At 37.3% G+C, this 21,597-nt stretch overlaps 1 protein-coding gene across 2 annotated transcripts; it reads left to right on the top strand.

Moving 5' to 3' along the window:
• Positions 1 to 560: 560 nt before the first annotated feature.
• On the top strand, positions 561 to 21,345 carry LOC117300186 (succinate--hydroxymethylglutarate CoA-transferase-like). 2 transcript variants are annotated; one of them, XM_033783910.1, is made up of 14 exons: positions 561 to 679; positions 5,814 to 5,898; positions 6,997 to 7,070; positions 7,552 to 7,637; positions 8,245 to 8,416; positions 9,216 to 9,307; positions 9,950 to 10,093; positions 11,206 to 11,301; positions 11,780 to 11,854; positions 13,336 to 13,433; positions 14,334 to 14,500; positions 17,632 to 17,744; positions 20,447 to 20,577; positions 21,110 to 21,345. In XM_033783910.1, exons 1-13 carry the CDS (start codon positions 562 to 564, stop codon positions 20,468 to 20,470), a joined length of 1,344 nt encoding a protein of 447 aa, XP_033639801.1. In that variant the 5' UTR covers position 561; the 3' UTR covers positions 20,471 to 20,577; positions 21,110 to 21,345. The 2 variants fall into 2 exon arrangements, with proteins under 2 accessions (XP_033639801.1, XP_033639800.1); XM_033783909.1 differs by lacking the exons at positions 20,447 to 20,577; positions 21,110 to 21,345 and having other exon boundaries at positions 17,632 to 18,932.
• Positions 21,346 to 21,597: the final 252 nt, after the last annotated feature.

Genomic DNA, 21,597 nt, shown 5'->3' on the forward strand with positions numbered 1-21,597 from the left:
TCTTCTTCTCTGCTGATAAAAAAAGCTCCTTGAAGTCTATAAACTTCAGAAGGTTATTGAAAGTAAGAAATGCCATTAATTTAACATGCCTCCATAAAAAGTTGACCCTAGTTTAACAGACATTTATTCAGTAGTTTTGTTATTTCTGTACTAATGAGTTGAGAATTTTTTTTTTTTAAATGACTCATTAGCTCAAACATTTAATTTATGCCTTAACTATTTAATAGACGATAAACTTGCATTAGGGGAAAAAATATTATTTTGTTTTACCCCTGTGTTTTTTAGACCATATCTATGATAAAACATTTGAATCCCCCCCCCCCCTTCTTAAACTTGTTTTCAGACTGGCTGGTATAAATTCATTTAATTCACAAATTGATTCGCACACAAAATTAATAAATAAATAAAAGAAGCGCAGAGGCAAATTCTGTGTAATATTTACTTTTAACATTAAACAAAATCTTGTTTTTTAGAAGCCATTTCGGAAAGTTTTATGCAAATAATGTTGTAGTTGTGGGTACGCCCTCTTCGGTCAAAGGTCAAACCAAAATGGCGGCCTCCATGCGAAAAGTTCGTCTGGTCGATGTCAAGATATTATTTAGAAAATTGCTGGATGGGAATGTTAAATTTCCCACTAAGTGTGTGCATATTAACTCAAGGGCTTTGTCTGCGACTTTTGGTAAGATTTGGTTGTACATTGGCTTGTTAAAAGTTTCATTTGAGAAGCGTTTTGTTGACGACATCGAACTAACTTCATTTTTGTTGGTGTGGTCGTGGATTATTGTGTGGGTGTGTTGTTGTAGGAAGGCACTAAATACTAAACTCCACAGCGGTTCGGCCCATCGGAGAATACCCGAGCGAGAATGACCTTATGACGTCATTTTGCATATGCTTGCATCTTTTAGACATGAAAATATTAACAACCAGGTCCTAGTGGTTAGTCTACTCTTATGTAACAACTCCCCAAACCTGCTGCTACAAATGTACTTGAATAAAAGAGGTCTGAAGCAGTGCTTGCATCTTTTAAACATGAAAAGGAAAAGTTTCCGTATGGCGCCACCACTTTTTCATTCGATATGAAATAATATAGTATCTAATTTACCTCAATGAGATATCCCTTTTTGTAAAAATGAGTGAAAAAGTGGTGGCGCCATACGGAAAGTTATCCCATGAAAATATAAACAACCAGTTCCTAGTGGTTAGTCCACTCTTATGTAACAACTCCCCAAACCTGCTGTTACAAATGTACTTGAATAAAGAGGTCTGAAGCAGTGCTTGCATCTTTTTTAAACATGAAAATATAAACAACCATGTCCCAGTGGTTAGTCCACTCTTATGTAACAACTCCCCAAACCTGCTGCTACAAATGTACTTGAATAAAGAGGTCTGAAGCAGTACTTGCATCTTTTAGACATGAAATCATTAACAACCAGGTCCTAGTGGTTAGTCCACTCTTATGTAGCAACTCCCCAAACCTGCTGCGTGGGGGATCGTCGCGAATCGTGCCGGAATGTTCCGAGAGCACACAAAAAGTTCCGAACCGCTGTAGAGGTTAGTTTTTAGTGCCTTCCGTTGTTGTAGCCTACATTTTAATGACCGCGGTGTAGCATAGCAATAGCATACTGGGGTTTTTTGTACTTAGGGGGGAGAGAGAATAACTCGACGGGCCCTGGGACTTTCCATATACAATTGAGCAGAGGATAAAGGTTCAAGAATCAATGAATAATTTCCTATTTACTGGTAGACCCGGTGACTGGGGCGCTAGATTCATTTTTTCAAAATTTTGACATTATCTGTGGGGCGCTAGATTCCTTTTTTCAAAATTTTGACATGACCGCTAATGTCAAAATTTCGAAAAAAGGAATCTCGCGGCCCAGTCACTGGGTCTGCCGATAATGTCAAAATTTCGAAAAAAGGTATATAGCGCCCCAGTCACTGGGTCTAATTTACTGGTAAAAATTCTATGAGACTTCTAGACTAAAGTATTTTTGTGTGTATTTTTTTGGGACAAATTTAGCATTTTACAGTGTGGGCAGGTTTTTTAACCCTAACCTCCTAAGTATATTTTATAATATCAGTCCTCATCCCATCAAATCCCAACACCAAGGAATAACACTGCTAGTACACAGTACACAACCCATCAAATCCCAACAGCACACATTCTGCATTAGTACCCATCCCATCAAATCCCAACAGGCTCATACCTGTTGGAATTTGATGGGTTGTGTACTCTTGGCTTACTACAAAGTATGAAGAGTGTGGGCCTGCAGTGCCTTACCCATCAAATCCCAACACCTGTTTCAGTGCAGATATTTTTATAAATTTCTAAAAATTATTGTTTTTTGTAGGCTCAGACCAATTACTGTGTATGTTTCCTCGCACATGGTTTCAGATTCAGCGACTTTTAACCGACTGGCTGTTCACAGATAACCGTTACATCATTGCCTTTTTTTTATACATTTAGTGTTTTTTTTTTTTTTTTATTAGGGTGACTTTGAGGTAGGGTGGGATGGGAGTTGTGGGAGGGGGGTTGTTATGGCACGAAGTAGACTGGGAGTTTGGCTGGCTTGGGACTTCTTTACTCGGTGCTGGTGGCAGTGGAGGAGTCAGCCGGTGGTGCAGTGGCTTGGTGGTACAGCTGGAAGCATTCACCTGGGCAGAGGCTTACTCCACATACTGGGCAGCCTCGTCTCGTTGTCTTTGGTTTGCCACTCTTGGTTGTCACGTTCCTCTTCCTGCACACACGGCAATACCGTGCATACCGCCCAGGCATCTTTGTTGAGAAGTGGCCTGCAGCGTTGTGTGCGGGGACAGGGCAGGATCCTACAACTTGCCTTGGAGTGTCTCCCCTGGCAAATCCATCAATGAGACCATTGGCTACTTGCAACACAAACTGGCTGTGGGTGGTCTTCTTGGTTGTCTGGGGGACATTTTGTTTTTCCTTATCTTCGTCACTGCTACTGCTGCTGTCATTCGTGGTAATTGGGTGGTGATGCTTGAATGCCAACCAAGCATTTACTCTGGCGACATCTATCAGGAAAAACAAAATGCCCCGCCACCAGTATTGCGACTTCCTCGCACAGGTATGATAAGATCGGAGCTGGTCGCCTCGGTCTACTCCTCCCATGCATCTGGTGTAATCTACTGCTTGAGGAGGAGCAGGGATGACCTTGGCCTTCAACCGACCTGTCGCTTCATCGGTACATTTTCTGTTGAGGGTGTGTGTTACCGGGTCTCTCCATCCTTGGTGAGCAGTGGACAGCAACATCATGACCCGGCTATCCTTCCACACAGTTGCAGTAAGTTGGCCGTTCTGGCGGGTGTAAAAGGTGCCCCGAGCTGTTTTGTTCATCCTTTTCAATTTATTTTGCTTTGGTGAAAAGTCGTGGGGCAGTCCCTTACTGTTGCTTTTCACTGCTCCCGTCAAGTATGTTCGCTTTGAATGAAGTAAGCGTGCCAGGCTTACAGATGTGTACAATTTATCAGTGAAAATGTGATGGTATTTCCCCAAGTGCTGCTTAGCTACATCCATCGCAATATCCACCATCTTTGCTGGCTTTTCTCCATGGGGATGAATCATAAAGTTCAAGAAGAACCCGGTTGCTGACTCAGCTATGGCATATATCTTGAATCCAGCACGAATCGGCTTCAGCGGCATAAAGAACTTCCTCACGCTGGATTTGAAACCACGATACTTAATCATGGCTTCATCGATGGCTAATTCTCGGCCAGGATTGTACTTTTTGAGACAACGTCTCCGAACCTTGTCCCACAACGGCTGTAGGGGATAAAGGGGTTTGGTACGCTTGGATAAATATCGATGGGCCTTGTCTCGGATGAGTTCAGGATCGTCTTCTGGCCTGTTGCATGCTAGATGTTGGCTGAGGATGTCAAATCTGTTTCTCTTCATCGTAGTGGAGATTAGTGTGTTCCTCAGCCCTGGATGCGACGACCAATAATCCTTGCAGTTGTTGATTTTGACAAGGCCCATCAATATGTGTATTCCAAACCATGCCTTCAGCTCCTGGAGACTTGTCAACTGCTGTCGGCTGGCCCTCAGCTTCAGATTTGTCCATTTGACCATGGAGATGAAGAGCACCAGGGGAAAGAACTTGAAAAAGTACTCCAGTGGAGTCTTCTTCCTTTTGAAAGTTGGCCCATGGTTCTTCCCCCTGAATGACCTGAAGCTGAGGTCCTCCAAACACCTACTCCATCCCTCTTCATCAGGGGCATGATCTTGTTGGTACGCAGATGGGGGGTCCGGGTCGTCATCAGAATCTGCAGGAAGAACTTTCTTCGTCCTCTTCTTCCTCATGCTTGGTTGTTTAGGTGGTGGTCGGGTTGATGGTCGCGTCGATGGTCGGGTTGATGGTCGGGTTGATGGTCGGGTAGATGGTCGGGTTGATGGTCGGGTTGATGGTCGGGTTGATGGTCCAGCAGTTGATGTTTCAGCAACGTCTCCTTCCTCATCCTGCCCTGTCTCCTCCTCCTGCCCTGTATCCTCCTCCTGCCCTGTCTCCTCCTCCTGCCCTGACTCCTCCTCCTGCCCTCTCTCCTCCTCCTGCCCTGTATCCCCATCCGTTTCCTCCTCAACACTGTTCTCCTCTTCCCCTTCGTCTTCTGAAGTCTCTCCCTCCGTCTCGACTGCCTGGCACGATGGAGACATTGCTGTAGCCTCCGACACAGCCCTATCCAGAAACTCTTCTTCCTCGCTGTCTGATGTCTCAACAATTGCCCGATAGACCTTGTTGCTCATACTCAATCCAGCATCCTTGATACTGGCACGTATTGCCGCCCTGAGACTCTGCAACTCATCTTGATAGAGCCGTTCCATGCGAGCAGTGTCATCAGAAAGAGGGGCCTTGCCTTTACCCCTGGCTTTCCCGGATCTTTTCTCCTTTCCTTTACTTTTTCCTGTAGGCTTTACCTTCTCTCCACCACTCCCCTTCTTGATCTTTCCTCCATACTCAGACTCTGGCCGGGTTTTTCTTTTAGATTTCGCCATTCCTGTTAATATTTCTCTTTCTTCAGTTGTTAAGTTTTGTTGCAGATTGAGAACATCTCTGGAACACATGTTGACTTGGTGCAGTCAATGTAAGACTGGGGATGAGCCCCAGAAACACCCTTATTTATAGCAAAACTTGCCATTGTTAACTAAATTATTACATAAGGTTACATAATATTACTTACCTTTTCATCATAATGCTTTCCATTATGATATAGCCTTTGTTATAAATTTTATTGAAAATGCCATATTTAACCCCCAAAATAAATATACACCCCAGCAAATAAATGGTATGGTCTGCCATAATTATGCAAGAAATACATTGTTCACTTTTCAGTGCATAAAAAATGCAGCACACACAACCCCCAGCATCTTACATGCCTTATCAATTGTTTATTTACCCTTATCAATTGTTTATTTATCCTAATCCATTGAAATAACTACCCAAAACTCCAACTTCACCTAACCCACTCCATCCACTCCATCAAATCCCAACACTGTTACCCAAGGCCTGCATACCTAATCCCATCATATCCCAACACCATATCAGAGATGTACAGTACACATCCCATCAAATCCCAACAAAACCTGCTGTTGGAGTTTGATGGGATAGAGGTTGTTAGGGTTTTAAATCAAGTTTTAAAAAGTTGGGGTCCTACACCATGTGTGCCTACATCATGATCTTGTAAAGCTTTGAATGAGAAGGATGTGATCTAAAGTAGTATTTGAAATACATTAAAAACAAAGAAATAACGCAACCTAAAAGGCCCTTTTTGTTGGAAAATAATATTATTTTATTTTTACACAGAAACACAAGATGCCAAGAAGAACCCAACTGAAAACTCTGAACTCAAATCTCCATTGGTAGGTGTCAGGGTGCTAGACCTTACAAGGTTGGTTTGGTCATTGCTTTTTAGTTTTTGCTTTGGGTGAAGTTTATAACCTTGAGTCTTAATTTTTTGAGTGCCTGTATTTTATGCATGGCGGTCGAGATATCTCTGTTTTTCCCTTAGTAATTATTCATGCATTTTTTCCTTACTGTTTTCCACCATTTCAAATTTTAAGTGTCTAGTTATCTTAATTATGCGTTTCTTCATCTACTCATTTTGAATTCAAGTGTCTATTTATTATACATGCATTTTTTCTTCTGTTTTCTGCCATTCTTCAACTTTTAATGAAGTGTAATAATGCATTTATCTTCCGGTTCTACCATTTAAATGTTCAGTGCCTATTAAATTATGCATTTTCTCTTCTGTTTTCTACCATTTAAATTTTGAGTGTCTATTCATTTATGTATTTTCTCTTCTGTTTTCTACCCTTCCAATTTTTAACTGCCTATATGCATTTTTTCCTTCTGTTTTCTACCATTTCAATTTTCAATTGTGTATTCATTAAATGCATTTTTCTTCTGTTTTCTATCGTTTCAATTTTCAATTGTTTATTCATTTTAAAAATGCATTTTTTTTCTGTTTTCTATCGTTTCAATCTCAGGTGTGACCTACTTATAGATGCATTATTTTTGCTGTTTTCTGCCAGCCTTTTCAATATGAATGTGTTTATCTGTGCATTTTTTCCTTTGGTTTTCTACCATTTCAAACTTAATTGTCTGTTTGCCTTTTTCTTCTTATTTTTAACCCTTTCAATATTAAAGTGTTATCGATGCATGTTTTCCTTCCGTTTCTTATTTTGCTTTTGAGTAGGCCTATCTGTACTTATTTATGCATTTTTCTGCAATTGGTTATTGTTTTAAATTATATGATTTATATCACTGTAAAACATCCGTGTTATATGATTTTGTTGTCAAAAATTGTAACCAAACTAATAAGTCTATATGCAATGATTGTAACTTTGTGGATTTGGACCAAAGGGGCTAGAAAGTTTGGACAATTGCTACTACTTACATTCTTTCTTGTCAAGAAAATTCAATAATGTAAAAAGAGCTTTTTGGTTTGTTTTTCATCTTTAAAGAAACAAACTTTGTTTTTTTCTAGAGTACTTGCAGGTCCTTTTTGTACGATGATGCTCGGTGATCTAGGGGCAGACATTATCAAAGTGGAAAGACCAGGTAAGCCTGCTGCCACTATTGCATCAGAAGACATTTTAAAGTTTGTGTAGAAAAAGATTTTTTCTTAACTGATTTCTTCGCTGAGCAGATCTCGAAATACATTCTTTGTTGTCAATGAGATGCAAATCTCTCTAAAGAAATTTGTTCAAGTGCTACATGTATGGTTTTGATAAGTCGTCTGAACAAAGAGTTATATTAGTCAGATATACGTTTATGTGTAGTGCAGGCCTCAAAATTACCAACTGCACCCATAGCAATTGTCTTGCTGCCCTGTGATTTCCCTGTGGTGCCCTCTGCAATGTTCCCATACAAATTCACATTTTCCCCATGGAAGTTCCCCTTACCAGAGGAAAATTGCTGTGCCCCTTCAAAAGCAAAGTTCAAGGTATGGTATTCATGTTGATTTTTTTCATCAGTTATAAATATCAGTTATTTATCAGTTATATCAGTTATCTATAAGTTAAATGATTGATTACTGCAGGAGTTGGTGATGATACTCGCCAGTGGGGTCCACCGTTTGTTGCTGACGAAAGTTGCTACTTTTTATCGATCAACCGAAACAAAAAGGTAAGACAAGACATTCAGCTTTATGAATTTTAACATCGTTTTTTTTGTAAACAAATATATTGTATTGAAAACAGGAGGCCATTAGGCTTGTCCTGTCTTGAGTTAAAGGCAGTGGACACTATTGGTAATTACTCAAAATAATTATTAGCTTAACACCTTACTTGGTAACGAGTAATGGGGAGAGGTTGATAGTATAAAACTTGGTGAGAAACAGCTCCCTCTGAAGTGACGTAGTTTTCGAGAAAGAAGTATTTTTCCACGAGGTTGATTTCGAGACCTCAGATTTAGAATTTGAGGTCTTGAAATCAAGCATCTGAAAGCACACAACGTCGTGTGACAAGGGTGTTTTTTTTTTTCATAGTTATCTCGCAACTTCGACAACCGATTGAGCTCAAATTTTCGCAGGTTTGTTATTTTATGCATATGTTGAGATACACATGTGAAGGCTAGTCTTTGACAATTACCAATAATGTCCAGTGTCTTTAACTGGCCTGACGATGTAATAACTGACCTCGGGCCGGTGATCCATCCAGTGTGACATGGCCCTAACGATCAAAGAGTGAAAATAAATGTTCCAATAATTCATCTTTGTTGTCTCTACAACCAGAGTATATGTGTGAATCTAAAACATCCTGATGGTCTGAAGATAATTCAGAAGATAGCGGCCAAGAGTGACATTCTTGTTGAAAACTACGTTCCTGGTAAATTGACAGAGCTCGGTCTCGGCTATGAAGACCTACGAAAGATTGCACCCTCTCTCATTTATTGCTCGATCACAGGTAAATATAAAAAATAAAAAATAATTAAAAAATGTATAATTTTGTTATTATCACTTTGATAATTTTTGATTGTTTTTAATCCAACTATTTTTGAACTGTTGTCTTCCGTTCAGATCATTGCTGTACATGTATCTCACTGTGATTTTAAAGTTATTGTTTATTGCTTATTGTTATTGATTGTATATTTCACCCATTTCTGTTTTATGTTTTATTTACACTTTAATTCTACTTGCAATGTTTTATCCTTTTTCCTATATTTCACTGTGATTTTGCAGTCATTGTTTATTACTTGTAATTGTTGATTAAACATTTTGTCCATTTTTCTGTTTTCAGGTTTTTTGTTTCAGTTTCTTAACTCTTCTTGTAATGTTTTTTTTTAAATTGCTATTTATTCCTAATTGATTAATGTTGATTACATCCAATTTTGACTGTGGGCCAAGAAATTTGTAATTGAATGAAATCAAATAAATGCATTTACTAAACAGAAGACGGGTCATACTTCCTGCAAATGCGAATGCAAAGCGAATTTTGACCTCACAGCTCTGTTTTCGCTGCGTATGTTTCGCAATAATAACTCATTTCAGCTGTTGCAAACTATTCGTTGCGCATTTGTGACGTCAAAATTCGTATAGCATTTTCATTTGCAATATGAACCGGGCTTGAAACTAGAGGGACAAAAACAGTCTGGTGCCTTTTTGGTATACTACAAACCAGTGTTCAGCATTACTAATGTAGACAGGGAACATGACAAACATTATGGCAGCTTGGTTTATCTCTGATTTTGTGGTTGTGTACTAAGGTTATGGGCCTGACGGACCCTATGCTGGGCGTGGTGGGTACGATGTAGTGGCAGCCGCTATGGGGGGTCTCCTTCACATCACTGGACCACAAGTAAGCCAGTAAGCTAACGTATGCAATAGGTGTGGCTTTGACTTAAAGTGGGTGTGGTTAAGCAAAACGGTACCCGCTGCCAAAACATAGGATTCGAACTGCCTCTAGCTACCGGGCAACCTCGGTAGTCTAGTTGGTAAGACACTGCTCTAGAATTGCAAGGGTCGTGGGTTCGAATCCCACCCGAGTAAATTAATGCCTGTGATATTTTTTCACAGGACTCAGGAAAGTACTGAGTATACAGTGCTAACACACATCAGTGTTTGGGTAAAAAAAAATAAAAATAATATTCTTTATCCCCGATGCAAATTTAACATCTCTTACAAAATGGTTTTGGTTTTAGGTAAGAGGATCAAAAGATTGGGTGTGGCAATGAAAAATGCGTGTGGGGGGTTGTTGTGTTTGGATTTGTTTTATTATTAATTTATGGTGATAAGGCATGGCTATGACATAAACATTTAGTCTTGAAGGCATTGGACACCTTTGATAAATTGTCATAGACCAGTATTCTCACTTGGTGTATCCCAACATATGCATACAATAACAAACCTGTGAAAATTTGAGCTCAATTGGTCATTGATGGGTGTGGCTGTAGCATATCATGGGTGTGGTCCTAATGTTGTTATTACTTTTGCTATCCAGCAAGGTGATCCAGTGAGAGTGGGCGTGGCCATGACTGATTTATCAACGGGTCTGTTTGCCAAAGCGGCAATACTCGGTGCTCTTTACCACCGAGAAAGAACTGGTCAGGGGCAGAAGATCGACTGCAACCTTCTCTCAACCCAAGTGAGTTCTCAAGGTTTCCTCAACCTCTTATCTTATAGTTCTTCCTCGTGATTATACATCCATTTATTTCCACTGTATTTGTGGACTCTGTTTTCTCCGAACCATGACGCCGTGGGGTGAGGTATTAGAATTTGTCCTCACTCTAACAAAATTCAATAAGCTAGTTTATAAATGTTTAAGAAGTTTTTAAAAACTTTCCTCTTTCCAAATGAATTTTAATGTTGCGTGTTTAATTTTTTCTTGGCAAAGCTTTTCCCGTAGGTTTGATATTTTTCAAATTTGTTATATACTTCTTTAATGTGCTGTTTCTTGTGCCTTTATATGTGTGCATTTTTGCTTTCAATTGTATATAATTTAATTTTTTATTGTAAAGCGCATTGGTCTATTTTGGAAACGCGCTATATAAATCTTTACATGGTGTTACCACAAACCTTTCCATATCGTATTTCAACCATGCAAAGTTTCAAATCCTACTGTTATAAATCTTTTTAAAAATTAATAACAATAATAATAATAATTTGAAGTATTGCGGACAAAATACTATAATACTATTACAGTTGGTTAAATCTGATCACATCCACCAAACCAAACAGTGCAATCCAGTAGGGACCACTATTTAAAAAAAAAAATAATATCAATTATGGTCAGATGGTCGTGCTTGATCCAATAAAGCTTTTAATCAGTACAGTCCTCAGTACAACCAACCCAATAATTAGCCATAAAGCAACAAATATTTTTTATCTCATGTTTTTTAAGTTGCTCTGTAGTTCATTCTGTATTAGTTCTGTTATACTTTATACGTTAATTTGTTTTTTATGTTGTTTTGTAAATCTTTTTCTTGTTGCTGATCTCATTGTGAAATTTATAAATTTATTTTTACAACTTCTAGTTTTAAATTTCTCGCCCATTCTCCTTTCAGTCGCTTTTCTGTTGTTTTGTTTGTATTTTCCTTATTGCTATTGCTTTTCGGTCTGACGGATTCCTTTTTAAAATGTTTTTCAAATGTGTACAGTTAATTTATTGTATTGTAGTTTTTAAGTAATTTTTACAACTGTTTTTGAATGTATTAAGGTTGAAAAAAAATTGCTATTCTATTCTGTTTCTCTGTGAAGGTCGCCATCATGTCTCACATTGGAACTAATTACTTAATGGGAGGTATGGAGGCCAAAAGATGGGGAACTGGGCATAGTAGCATCGTCCCTTACCAGGTATGTTTTTCACTGGGTGTAAAAAGCGCCCTCTCTGGGGTCAAAGGAGGAAAACGATAGCTTTTCTTTGTGCATAAAAACATGAGCGTGAGTGAGCTCAGCGACCCTGTAGCGTTTTAAGGAGTCTCTAGCAAATCACAATAACATCTCAATGCACTTTAAATTGAGAGGAAAGAGAAACTACATCTGAAACAACAAAATAATCTCACTTTATTACAAGTTATTGATCACCAAAACATATGTCAACCCCCAAACTGATATAATGTGTTGTCTTTTGAAATTCTAATAAATATTGTTTTCTTTTATGTCTTTGGGAACATTTATTGAAAGTTAGAGATATAGAAAGAGATACTTAAATCTGAATCAACACAATAAGGTCACATTATTAGAAATTATTGATCATCAAAACATGTAAACCTCAAAACTGATATGATGTATTTTTATTTTGAAATTGATTTTTGTTTGTTTAATGTTTTAGGCGTTCAAGACATCTGATGGCAGATTTCTTATTGTCGGAGCTGGCAATAATGGTCACTTTAAGATTTTATGCAAGGTACCCAAGTTTTCTCTTTTGTCTCACCTCAGATGTCATTTGCCTCAAGGTTGCTCAGGTCGTGTCCAAACTGGCGGCTACGGCTAGATTTCCGCGTCATCATGCGTTGAGGTATAGGCAGCCTTAACAACACCCTCAGCAACCACCGTAGCCGTAGCCGCTAATTTGGATATGACCTTAGAGTACTCATACTTTTAAGAAATTGCGCAAAAAAATTATCTTTTTCAACAAGTGTACTGTAACTTACTTGATGTAACTGTCTTTAGCGCCTATGGAAAATTTCTGTTGATTTTGGTGCTGAATAAATGTTTCCTGATTGAATTGATTTATTGATTGATTGATTGATTGATTGATTGATTGATTGATTGCAATTACTGTTTTTTATGAATTTTGTTTTGAATGCGTTAAATGTTTTTTTCATGGTTAATTGTAATTTGTTGTTGTTTTTTGCTTGTTTATGTGAAAACTAGTCCTTCTATATGTATATTTGGACAAAAATCTGCATTTATTATGAATTATACTTCTCTACTATATTTACAGTTCACCAGCTGATCAGCTGGTGTCCTCTGTTCATTTTCTTTTTTAGGTGCGTTTCTAAATTCTGGCTTTTTAATTTGCAAATGAGCGTTCCTGTGGGCACACGCCCACAAAGCATTGGACCACCAGAAGATGTTTTTAATCTACTTTCGAACACTTTGCTTATTTAACATCTACTACATTTAATACTATGTGATAACTTTATCATTTCTGAGATATTCTTTATTCTGTGTTTAAATTGTCTAAAACCCTGAGGTTACCTAGGTTTAATTCATTTATTTATATCGTTTTTATAAAATAAAACCAATGCAATCCATATTATGCTATAAGTACTAGGCCTAATTAGCACTTTAGCTGTTATGCAATAAGTACTAGGCCTAGTTAGTACTTTAGCTGTTATGCAATAATTACTACATGTAGGCCTAGTTAGTACTTTAGCTGTTAGGCCTAAATACCTATGAAGAAAACACAATGTGTCTATAATGGGAGACTTTGGAATGCTAGGTGGCAGCAAACTTACCAGGGCCAAATTTCATAGGAATTGCACGATCATTTGCTTAGCATGAAATTCCTTTCTTGATAATAACATGATTACCAACTAAATTTCCATTTGTTGTATAGTGCTTGTTACTGGTATTCAGCTGTTGTTTGCTTATCCTGAAAATCACGTGAAAATTTGGTTGGTAGTCCTGTTTTCATCGAGGCAAACATTTCATGCTAAGCAAACATTTGTGCTTAGCAACTCTTTGAAATTGGGCCCCACGTAAATTTCCATTGTTTATATAGCTCTGAGCACATTACCAAGATCAATTTATTAACTGGTACTTTTGGTGCCACAGAGCATCCAAAAAGTCCCCCATTGTGTGAAACGGGTGTTGCGATCTTTAAATAGATTGCCATTACCTTTTACATCAATGCCCTGACATTTTCCCCATCTTTTTCAGCTTCTGAAAATGGATCATCTATTAAATGATGAGCGATATGAATCTAATGAATTAAGGGTTGCCAACCGAACACCACTTATAGAAGGATTGTCTCAAAGGTAAGTAAGATATTACCAATTAAAAAAAAGGTTTTGGTACTTTTTGTAAGGACACAAAACACACAGTCCACAGATTTACATTAAACTGACACGGTTTGAAAATAATGATATTAGAAAGCTTCCCTTAAAATATTACTAGCTGAGGTGCTGTAGTTTTAGAGAAATGAGTTAATATAATATTCTTCTCAATTATTTTAGCATGTCCGGCGTACTTACCAGTACTGGTATTGAGTCTATATATACAGCGCTTGCAAAAGACACGTCCTTCTTGCCAACAAGTAAAACTATATGTCTCAACAACTTTCTTTGTTGTCTTGGAAAGGGGTGATACATCCCTCCCCAACTACTGCCTTGGTTGATGGATTTTGTTGGTCAGATTTGTATATAAATAGCACCACTGTTCACTGGGATTGTAACTAAATGGTTGCTCCACTTTGTTTCCTACACCCGTATGTTCAGAATGACTGGAATAAATATTGTTGTCTAGTTACTGAATCACAATTTCTTGATTTGTGCAATTCATAATCATAGACATTAAACTGATTTTTGTATGTGAGAGATTGACTGTTGCTAGCTTGGTGTTTATATCCCTTTGTGGGAGTTTGCCGAGATGGTAAGATTATTCAAACAAACAAACAAACAGACACCATAATTTAATTTTCTATTCCTAACCCTAACCCCAGCCCTAGCATGTAAACTACATCAGGGTTTCAAAATATAGGTTAGTCAGAACATAGGGTTGTCGGAATATAGAGCAGTCACTCTTTTAAACACCTTGCTATGGATGGACCTCTTTACAGTCCATAATAAACCATAGATTTTAAAATTTCACAATCACCTACATGTACTCAGTATACTCCAAATCTAAAGTTGAGTAATTTAATTTGTCCACCTTGCCAGGTTTCAAGAGAAGACGCTATCGGAATGGGAAGATGTCTTTGATGGATGTAGTATCCCCTACGGTCCCATTCAATCTATGGAGCAAGTCTTTCAAGATCCTCAGATTCTTCATAATAAGATGATCCAGAGCTTGGAGCATCCTACCGTTGGGCAGGTGCGAGTACCAGGTAAGGACAGGTGGAGGCAATTATTAACACGATTGTTAAAGGCACTGGACACCTTGACTAGTATTCTCACTTGGTGTATCCCAACATACAGTATGCGTAACATATAAAATCTGTGAAAGTTTTGGCTCAATCGGTCATCAAAGTTGCAAAGAAATAATGAAAGAAAAAACACATGGTGTTACCGCAAACCAAATATACAATGATACCTCACCATGCAATGCCTCAAATCCTATAAAAACACCCTTGTTGCGCAAATTTGTGTGCTTTCAGATGCCTGAGAAAGGCTTCAGGCCTGAAGTCTTTCTCAGATTCAAATACTTTCATGAGAAGTTACCCCTTTCTTAAAAATTAGTTACTTCAGAGGGAGCCATTTCTCACAATGTTTTATACTATCAACAGCTGTCCATTGCTTATTACCAAGTCAGTTTTATGCTGATATATGTTTTGAGTAATTACCTAATGTGTTCAGTGCCTTAACTAATAATAATAAAAATAATAATAGTAGCTTTTAATATAGCTCGCATATCCGTCATCAGTGACGCTCAAGGTGCTTATTTTAATAATAGTACTTCAAGACATTTATTTAGACATAATGTAGGAGCCTGTATGTGCAACACATAACATAAAACACTGACATGAAAGATATAAAGCAATAGTTACAACAATAAAGATTCAAAGTAAATGAGTCTTTAAAAGTCCCTTGAAAATCAAAGAGTCAGCTTGGAGGAATCCGATAGGGGTAAATCGTTCCATAACGAGAGTGCAATAAAGTTTAAGGCTCTTTGACCAAATTTAGTGGAAAAAGTAGTCTGCATCAGTAGGGATTGTCCAGCAGAGTGAAGAGGACGAACAGAAATTTATTTATGAAGAAGATCAGAAATATAGATTGACAGGCCATCGGCTATAAAGAACCTCGAAAGTGATTAAGTTGAACTTATATGTGAACTGCAATTTGATCGGCAGCCAATTTGTTAAAAGTTGAGTTGTTTATTGAGCACACATCCGCACATTTTCTTTCAATGCTAATTTTAAGCCTTATTTGATATTACTTATCAGGAAGGAGGTTGCCAATATCAAATAAGATCATTTTTTAAATTTTTATTTGCAACAAACGACTCAGTTAGCTTGACAGCATCACATAATGGAAGTGTCGTGGCAGAGCGGTTAAGAGCATCAAAGTCAAACTCTGGTGTTTCTGATCAGCAGAGTGTGGGTTCGAATCCCCAGCCGTGACACTTGTGTCCTTAAGCAAGACACTTGACCATTGTTTCGTCATTCGGATGGGACGTAAAGCCGTTGGTCCCATAATTTTTTAATGTCTCCAATTGCCAATGGAAAAGAATTATCTGTATATGTTATGCGGACAATAAAGAATTATAATCTAATGTGTTGTGTAACACATGTAAAAGAACCCTTTAGAGTCTTTATAATTATTCCTCTGATAAAGTCAATTTTTTGGTCTTTGACTTTATAACATTTGCACAATCAGAGCTTTTTAATATAATATTATTTCTATTATAATATTATTTCTCTAATCCTACCCTTTCATGTTTCCCTGCATTGTTATCGAACAATGCATTTACTACTTTTATGGTCCAGTAACCCATCCTTTCATACTAAGCATCCTTTGTCCTTGCCACTTTACTCCTATTGGTTCATAGCCGCCAATTGTTTCTGCAGTAGAAACTTTGATTGGCTGTTATTTCCCCGCTTCTTTCTGGATCCTTCCCTTTACCCCTTTCCCCTCTCTTTTTCTATGTTACTATGTTACTGACATCAAGCTCATTACAAAATGTAATTTATTTCATTCCCCCTGCTCTAGTCAATTCGCTTTGTTTGACCAACAATTATTCAAAATTAACCCAGCCATTTTCCCTCGTTGTTACAACTTACCATTTGACTTAACTCTAATATATACATAACTGACATGAATCAAATTATAACAATGAAATAGCGGAAACTTCACATTCATAGGAAAGTTAGGACTAAGTGGTTTCTGAATCCCTAGTGGGTTAAACAAAAAATCTCTGCGTTGCTTCGAGCTTTGTGTTGTATTGTGATGATGGCCATCTATGACGACCAATCTATATTATTGTTTATGTACATCAATGTACTTGAACATAAGTGGTAGAGCGTAAATAACAAAATTTTGAAAGCTGTTTTAAACAGGATCCTACAAAATATATATATATATTTTTTTTCTTGGGGGGGGGGGGGGGGGATGTAGCTGGGAATTTTATTTTACATGGAAAGGAAGGGGGAAGTGACCTAGCCAGAGGTTTCTTCAGAGGCTATTTTTAGGTTTAGGGTGTTTATTTTGAGTCTATAAAGGTTTGGGGTGTTTATTTGGAGGCTAATTTTAGGTAAAGGTTTTTCTGCGGAGGCTACTTTTAGGTTTAGATTTCGAAGTGTTTCTAGGCCTATGGGGGCCTTTCTTTTGAGGGTATTTGTTGGTTAAGTGTTTTTTTGAAGGCTATTTTTAAGTTTAGGGTGTTTTTTTTAGGCTAAATTTCAGTTAGGGTGTGTTTTTACGCTATTTTTTAGGTTTGAGGTGTATCTTTTGAGGTTATTTTTGTTTATGTTTGGATTTCTCTTTTTAGGCGATTTTATATTTGTAATTACATATTTGATGTTTGCATGTGCAATTCAGTTTTTAACTGCGAAACTCGTTTTAGTGTAAACCATTTTTGAATTTGAATTGAGTTAGGTTTGGGGTGTTTATTTGGAGACTATTTCGAGGTTGTGGTGTTTCTTATGAGTGCTATTTTTAGGTTGGGCTGTTCTTTTGAATTTTGTTTTAGATTTAGTTTGTTTCTTAGCAGGATTAGTTTGTTTAGAAGTAGGGTGTTTCTTTGGAGTGCTTTGTTTAGGTTTGGGGTGCTAGGAGTCTGTGTTGGGGTTGGGCTGATTCTCTAGGAGGCAATTTGAAATCAGTTGTAATAATATATATCAAGACCAGATGGTTCTCTAAGAATAAACTCTACCTGGCAAGTAGATACACACATGGTGTTACCGCAAACCAAATACATATTGGTACCTCACCATGCAATGCCTCAAATCCTATATACAATTGTAATAAGTTCTTGAGTTAAAACAAATGTTTGAAATGACTTCTCTGTCCTTTCCTTCAGGACCACCTGTTGATTACAGTACCATCCAGACCGATGCTAGACTTCCCCCGCCTCGTTTAGCTGAACACACACAACAGGTGCTCCAGGAGCTCCTTGGATACGACCCCACCCAGGTACAACAACTTGAAGAAAGTGGAGCAATTAGTATTCTGAAATCTGAAAAGCCACAATCATGATGTGATTAATTGGTGGCCGACATTTCAGAGTGTTGGTTTCAATGAGCAAGACGCTTAACCATAATGGGCTTCTCTGCACCTAGGTGTATAAATAGTGAAATCTTAAAAGATGCAATCATGATGTTATTTAGACTAACTATTGGTGGCTGTCACTTCAGATTGTTGGTTTTATTGAGCGAGACACTTAACCATAATGGGCTTCTCTTCACCCAGGTGTATAAATAGTGAAATCTCACAAGATGCAATCATGATGCGATTTAAAACTAACTATTAGTGGCTGTCACTTCAGATTGTTGGTTTTAATGAGCAAATCACTAAACCATAATGGGCTTCTCTTCACCCAGGTGTATAAATAGTTCACTGTAACAGTCCACGCGGTTAATGTGAAATTCTTTTTGCTCATGGGAATCTCGGGGTTGTATATTTCCATTAAAATTGAGAATATCAAGAAGTTTTTTTTTTAACATAAAAAGCGAATATTTATAAGTGGCCCCAGCTTATCACCCAATACCAACACATGAAAGGAGAAACAGGAGATTTAGACAAGAGCTCCGCTATAAAGATGTCGTTGTCATTGGCATTGGGTTGCTTCCAACTGATCTCCCTAAATTAATGAGGGATGGACAAGAACTTGAAAATCTCATCATGATTCCGACCTCGGTCAACTAGAGAGAAAGAGAGAGGGAAGGTGGGGATATAAGTGATCCCAAGGGGACCTATTATTGTACTTAATTGAATGATGGAGTGATTGTTGGTGCCTTGAAATAATCAGCTTGGCGTACAGTCAACCCTCGTGACGTACTTCAGTTGCTTAGGCAGTGATCAGATGATAGTTTTTAAAACAATTATTATTAATTTTCTCGAGACAAAATAATGAAAGTGACAACTTACAAAGTAGAATGGGTGTCGAGTAGGATTTTACACAGGAAGGAAAAAATGAAGGACTTTTTTAAAATTCGCAGATATTAAGTCCTTCCTTTGTAAACCAGATTTGGACTTAGTTGTTATACAATTATTTTGTTCGAGATTTTGTTTATAGCCTGAAAATGATATCAAAAGCTATGCATACTCATCAAAATTATTATCTTTGTTTCTTCTTCAGAGGGCAAATAATTTTAATGATTTAATTTATTTTTATTAATAATAATAATAATAATAATAATAATAATAAGACTTGTAATGCGCACATATCCACCCTGCTGGGTGTTCAAGGCGCAGTAAAACCAAAAACAAAACAAAAACAAAACACAACACAAAGAAAAACAGACACAACAAAATTATTGACATTTTATGAAATGTTCAAGAGGCTGGTTTTGCATATCCTGGTTTATCCATATAAATTACACCTAAGATCCAGGCTAGGAAAATAGAATTAAATATTACCCCCTCCCCTCTCTCATGCTCCCACGCTATATTTCTGGGAACCAAAATGTCCAACAAATAAATATGTCCTATTTCTTTAATCACTTTCACTTCATTAACTGCAATATATAGGCTGCTGCAAATAAAGGCCCTCTGGACTGTGTAACTGCAGAGTTAAACAATATTTGCAAATGAATGTTGTTATATTTGCTTGCAGACATTACCGAATGTCACTGAATAGAAAATTATATTCTAGAAAGTTTTATATTTTATTTTGTCTATAAATCAGTTTGTTCAGGTGGCTATAAATGATGCATTATTTTCACACCTGCTGGTTACAACAGATCATCTGAATGTTTCTGTTTGTTTGGAATGTTATGCCATTGAAAATAAAAAAAATACTGTACTAGTTCTGGTGGGATAGAATTTCATGTTGAAAATTACAAGTTGCAAGTATGTGTATTATTTACTAATAAATTGTTTCTTGTTTCGTTTGTTTATTTATTTATTTGATTAATTTGTTTGTTCATTGTCCATGCGGTTTTATTGGGTTTTTATTTCCATAATGTTGTTATTGAGGTTTCTAACTGTAGGATTGTTTTTCCCCAGGTTTGTCTTTGCCTTTTTGTGATTAAAAGTGACATCCAGCTAGAATGGTTCAAAAATAAATCTGGGAAACCTTTCTAAAAGAAGGGATATTCTATAAAACAATGACATCTTTGCAACAATTTGCATTATTAAACCTCAAAACAGTATTGAGTATACAGTGCTTTTGTAAGGGTATAACACCAAAAATAACCTTCTTTATCCCCTATGCAAATTTAACACATGTTAATTTTAAAGGCAATGGACACGTTTGGTAATTGTCAAAGACCAGTATTCCTACTTTGTGTACCCCAATATAAAATATCAAACTGTACAGATTTGGGTTCAATTGGTTGTCGAAATGTTGCAAGAGAATAATGAAAGAAAAAACACCCTTGTTGCACACAAATTAGGTTTTTGGGTGTTTTATTTTAAGTGATAAACTACCTCTTTCTAAAAAACTACGTTACTTCGGACGGAGTCGTTTCTCACAAGGTTGTATACTATCAACAGCTCTCCATTGCTCGTTAACAAGTTAGTTTTAATGCTAAGAATTATTTTGAGTAATTATCAATAGTGTCCATGCCTTTAAACCTCGAGGAAGTAAATTGTTCAATATTTGGGAGTGGTTTATTTTTTTTCTCGGTGTAAATGCTTACAAGGTTGAATTTTTTACTTGGTTATTTTTCAAGGTGACCCAAAACAAGGCACAATGAAAGAAGGAAATATAAATGTATTTATGAGAGGTGTTGAAGACTGCTGCAATCGAAGGCTAAATTGCCTGCTGGTGCCAACGTCTTGGGCTGAATGTGTCATCTTAAAGGTAAATGGAGAAACTACTTAAAAGATAAATCAATTGAATTAATTTGAAACCGTCGGAGATTGTCAATGAATAGGAGGGGTGTTATAATTGACAGTTTACTCCATGTATGTTTACGCCTATAACTAACTAAATCAAGTAAACAATAAAAAAAAATTAAAAGCTAGAAACCAAAACCATATAATTAATAATCGCCCGAATGTTAAGAAATTTGAAATCGTACCTAAAGTTCCTGGGTCTCATGTTAAGACTGATGACAGACATTCGTAACCATTCGTAACTATAACCGGGGCAGAAGGGTCGATTTACCAACAATTGTACAAAGTAGAAAAAACACGGGTCAGATCTTTGTCCATTTTCAGTTGTTCTCTTGCTGATGCCAGAAATGTCCCCATTGTTTTGCCCGAATTTTAGCGAGCAGTTGCCCCCTCGCCCCATATATACCTATGATGCTGACACCACATTTGTCATTTTTGATTATCAAGTTCTTAACTGTTTCTTGATACTGACTTCAAATGGTTACCTCCCCTTTAAGGTCAAAGTAATGAAGCTAGGAGTTCCGTGAAAGAATTGAACAAGGACAAGAGATAGCAACAGGCTGTGATAAGATGAGACTAGTCTACGTCTTTGAACTGTGAGATTCGGCTGAGTGACTATAAATAAGACGAGTAGAGAAGTCAAACGAACAAAATGTCAGAAACGTCTTGACGTTGTCATGGGAATGGCTTAATATAAGCAATGCTCCAGCTGCTTTTAAGATTTGAGAACTTTTCCTGACCAAGATTCTTCGAAGATCAAAGGTAAGTGGTTAACTTTTTATTTGAAAATCAGTCGACTGCAAGGTGTCGCAATTTGCAGAAGATGCCGCTGGCGTTTTTTATCTTTTTTTTACCGAGTTTAATTCGTGTTCTGTTGATCATTTTTTGTTGAAATGTCTTTTCAAAAAAAAGCTTAAATACCCTCGACAGCCATCTAAGAGTAGGATTTTTGGTTTCGATAAAAGGGAGACTTGACGTTGTACTT

This window comes from Asterias rubens, chromosome 15 (genome assembly GCF_902459465.1).
Source record: "Asterias rubens chromosome 15, eAstRub1.3, whole genome shotgun sequence".
Classification (NCBI taxonomy): Eukaryota; Metazoa; Echinodermata; class Asteroidea; order Forcipulatida; family Asteriidae; genus Asterias; species Asterias rubens.

Bases quoted from the DNA above. Each gene is read 5' to 3' on its own strand.
- LOC117300186 (XM_033783909.1), top strand. From the start codon at position 562: ATGCGAAAAGTTCGTCTGGTCGATGTCAAGATATTATTTAGAAAATTG. The intron at 5,899-6,996 runs GTTGGTTTGGTC...GTTTTTTTCTAG, and splicing joins AGGGTGCTAGACCTTACAAG to AGTACTTGCAGGTCCTTTTT. The intron at 11,855-13,335 runs GTACCCAAGTTT...CATCTTTTTCAG, and splicing joins ACTTTAAGATTTTATGCAAG to CTTCTGAAAATGGATCATCT.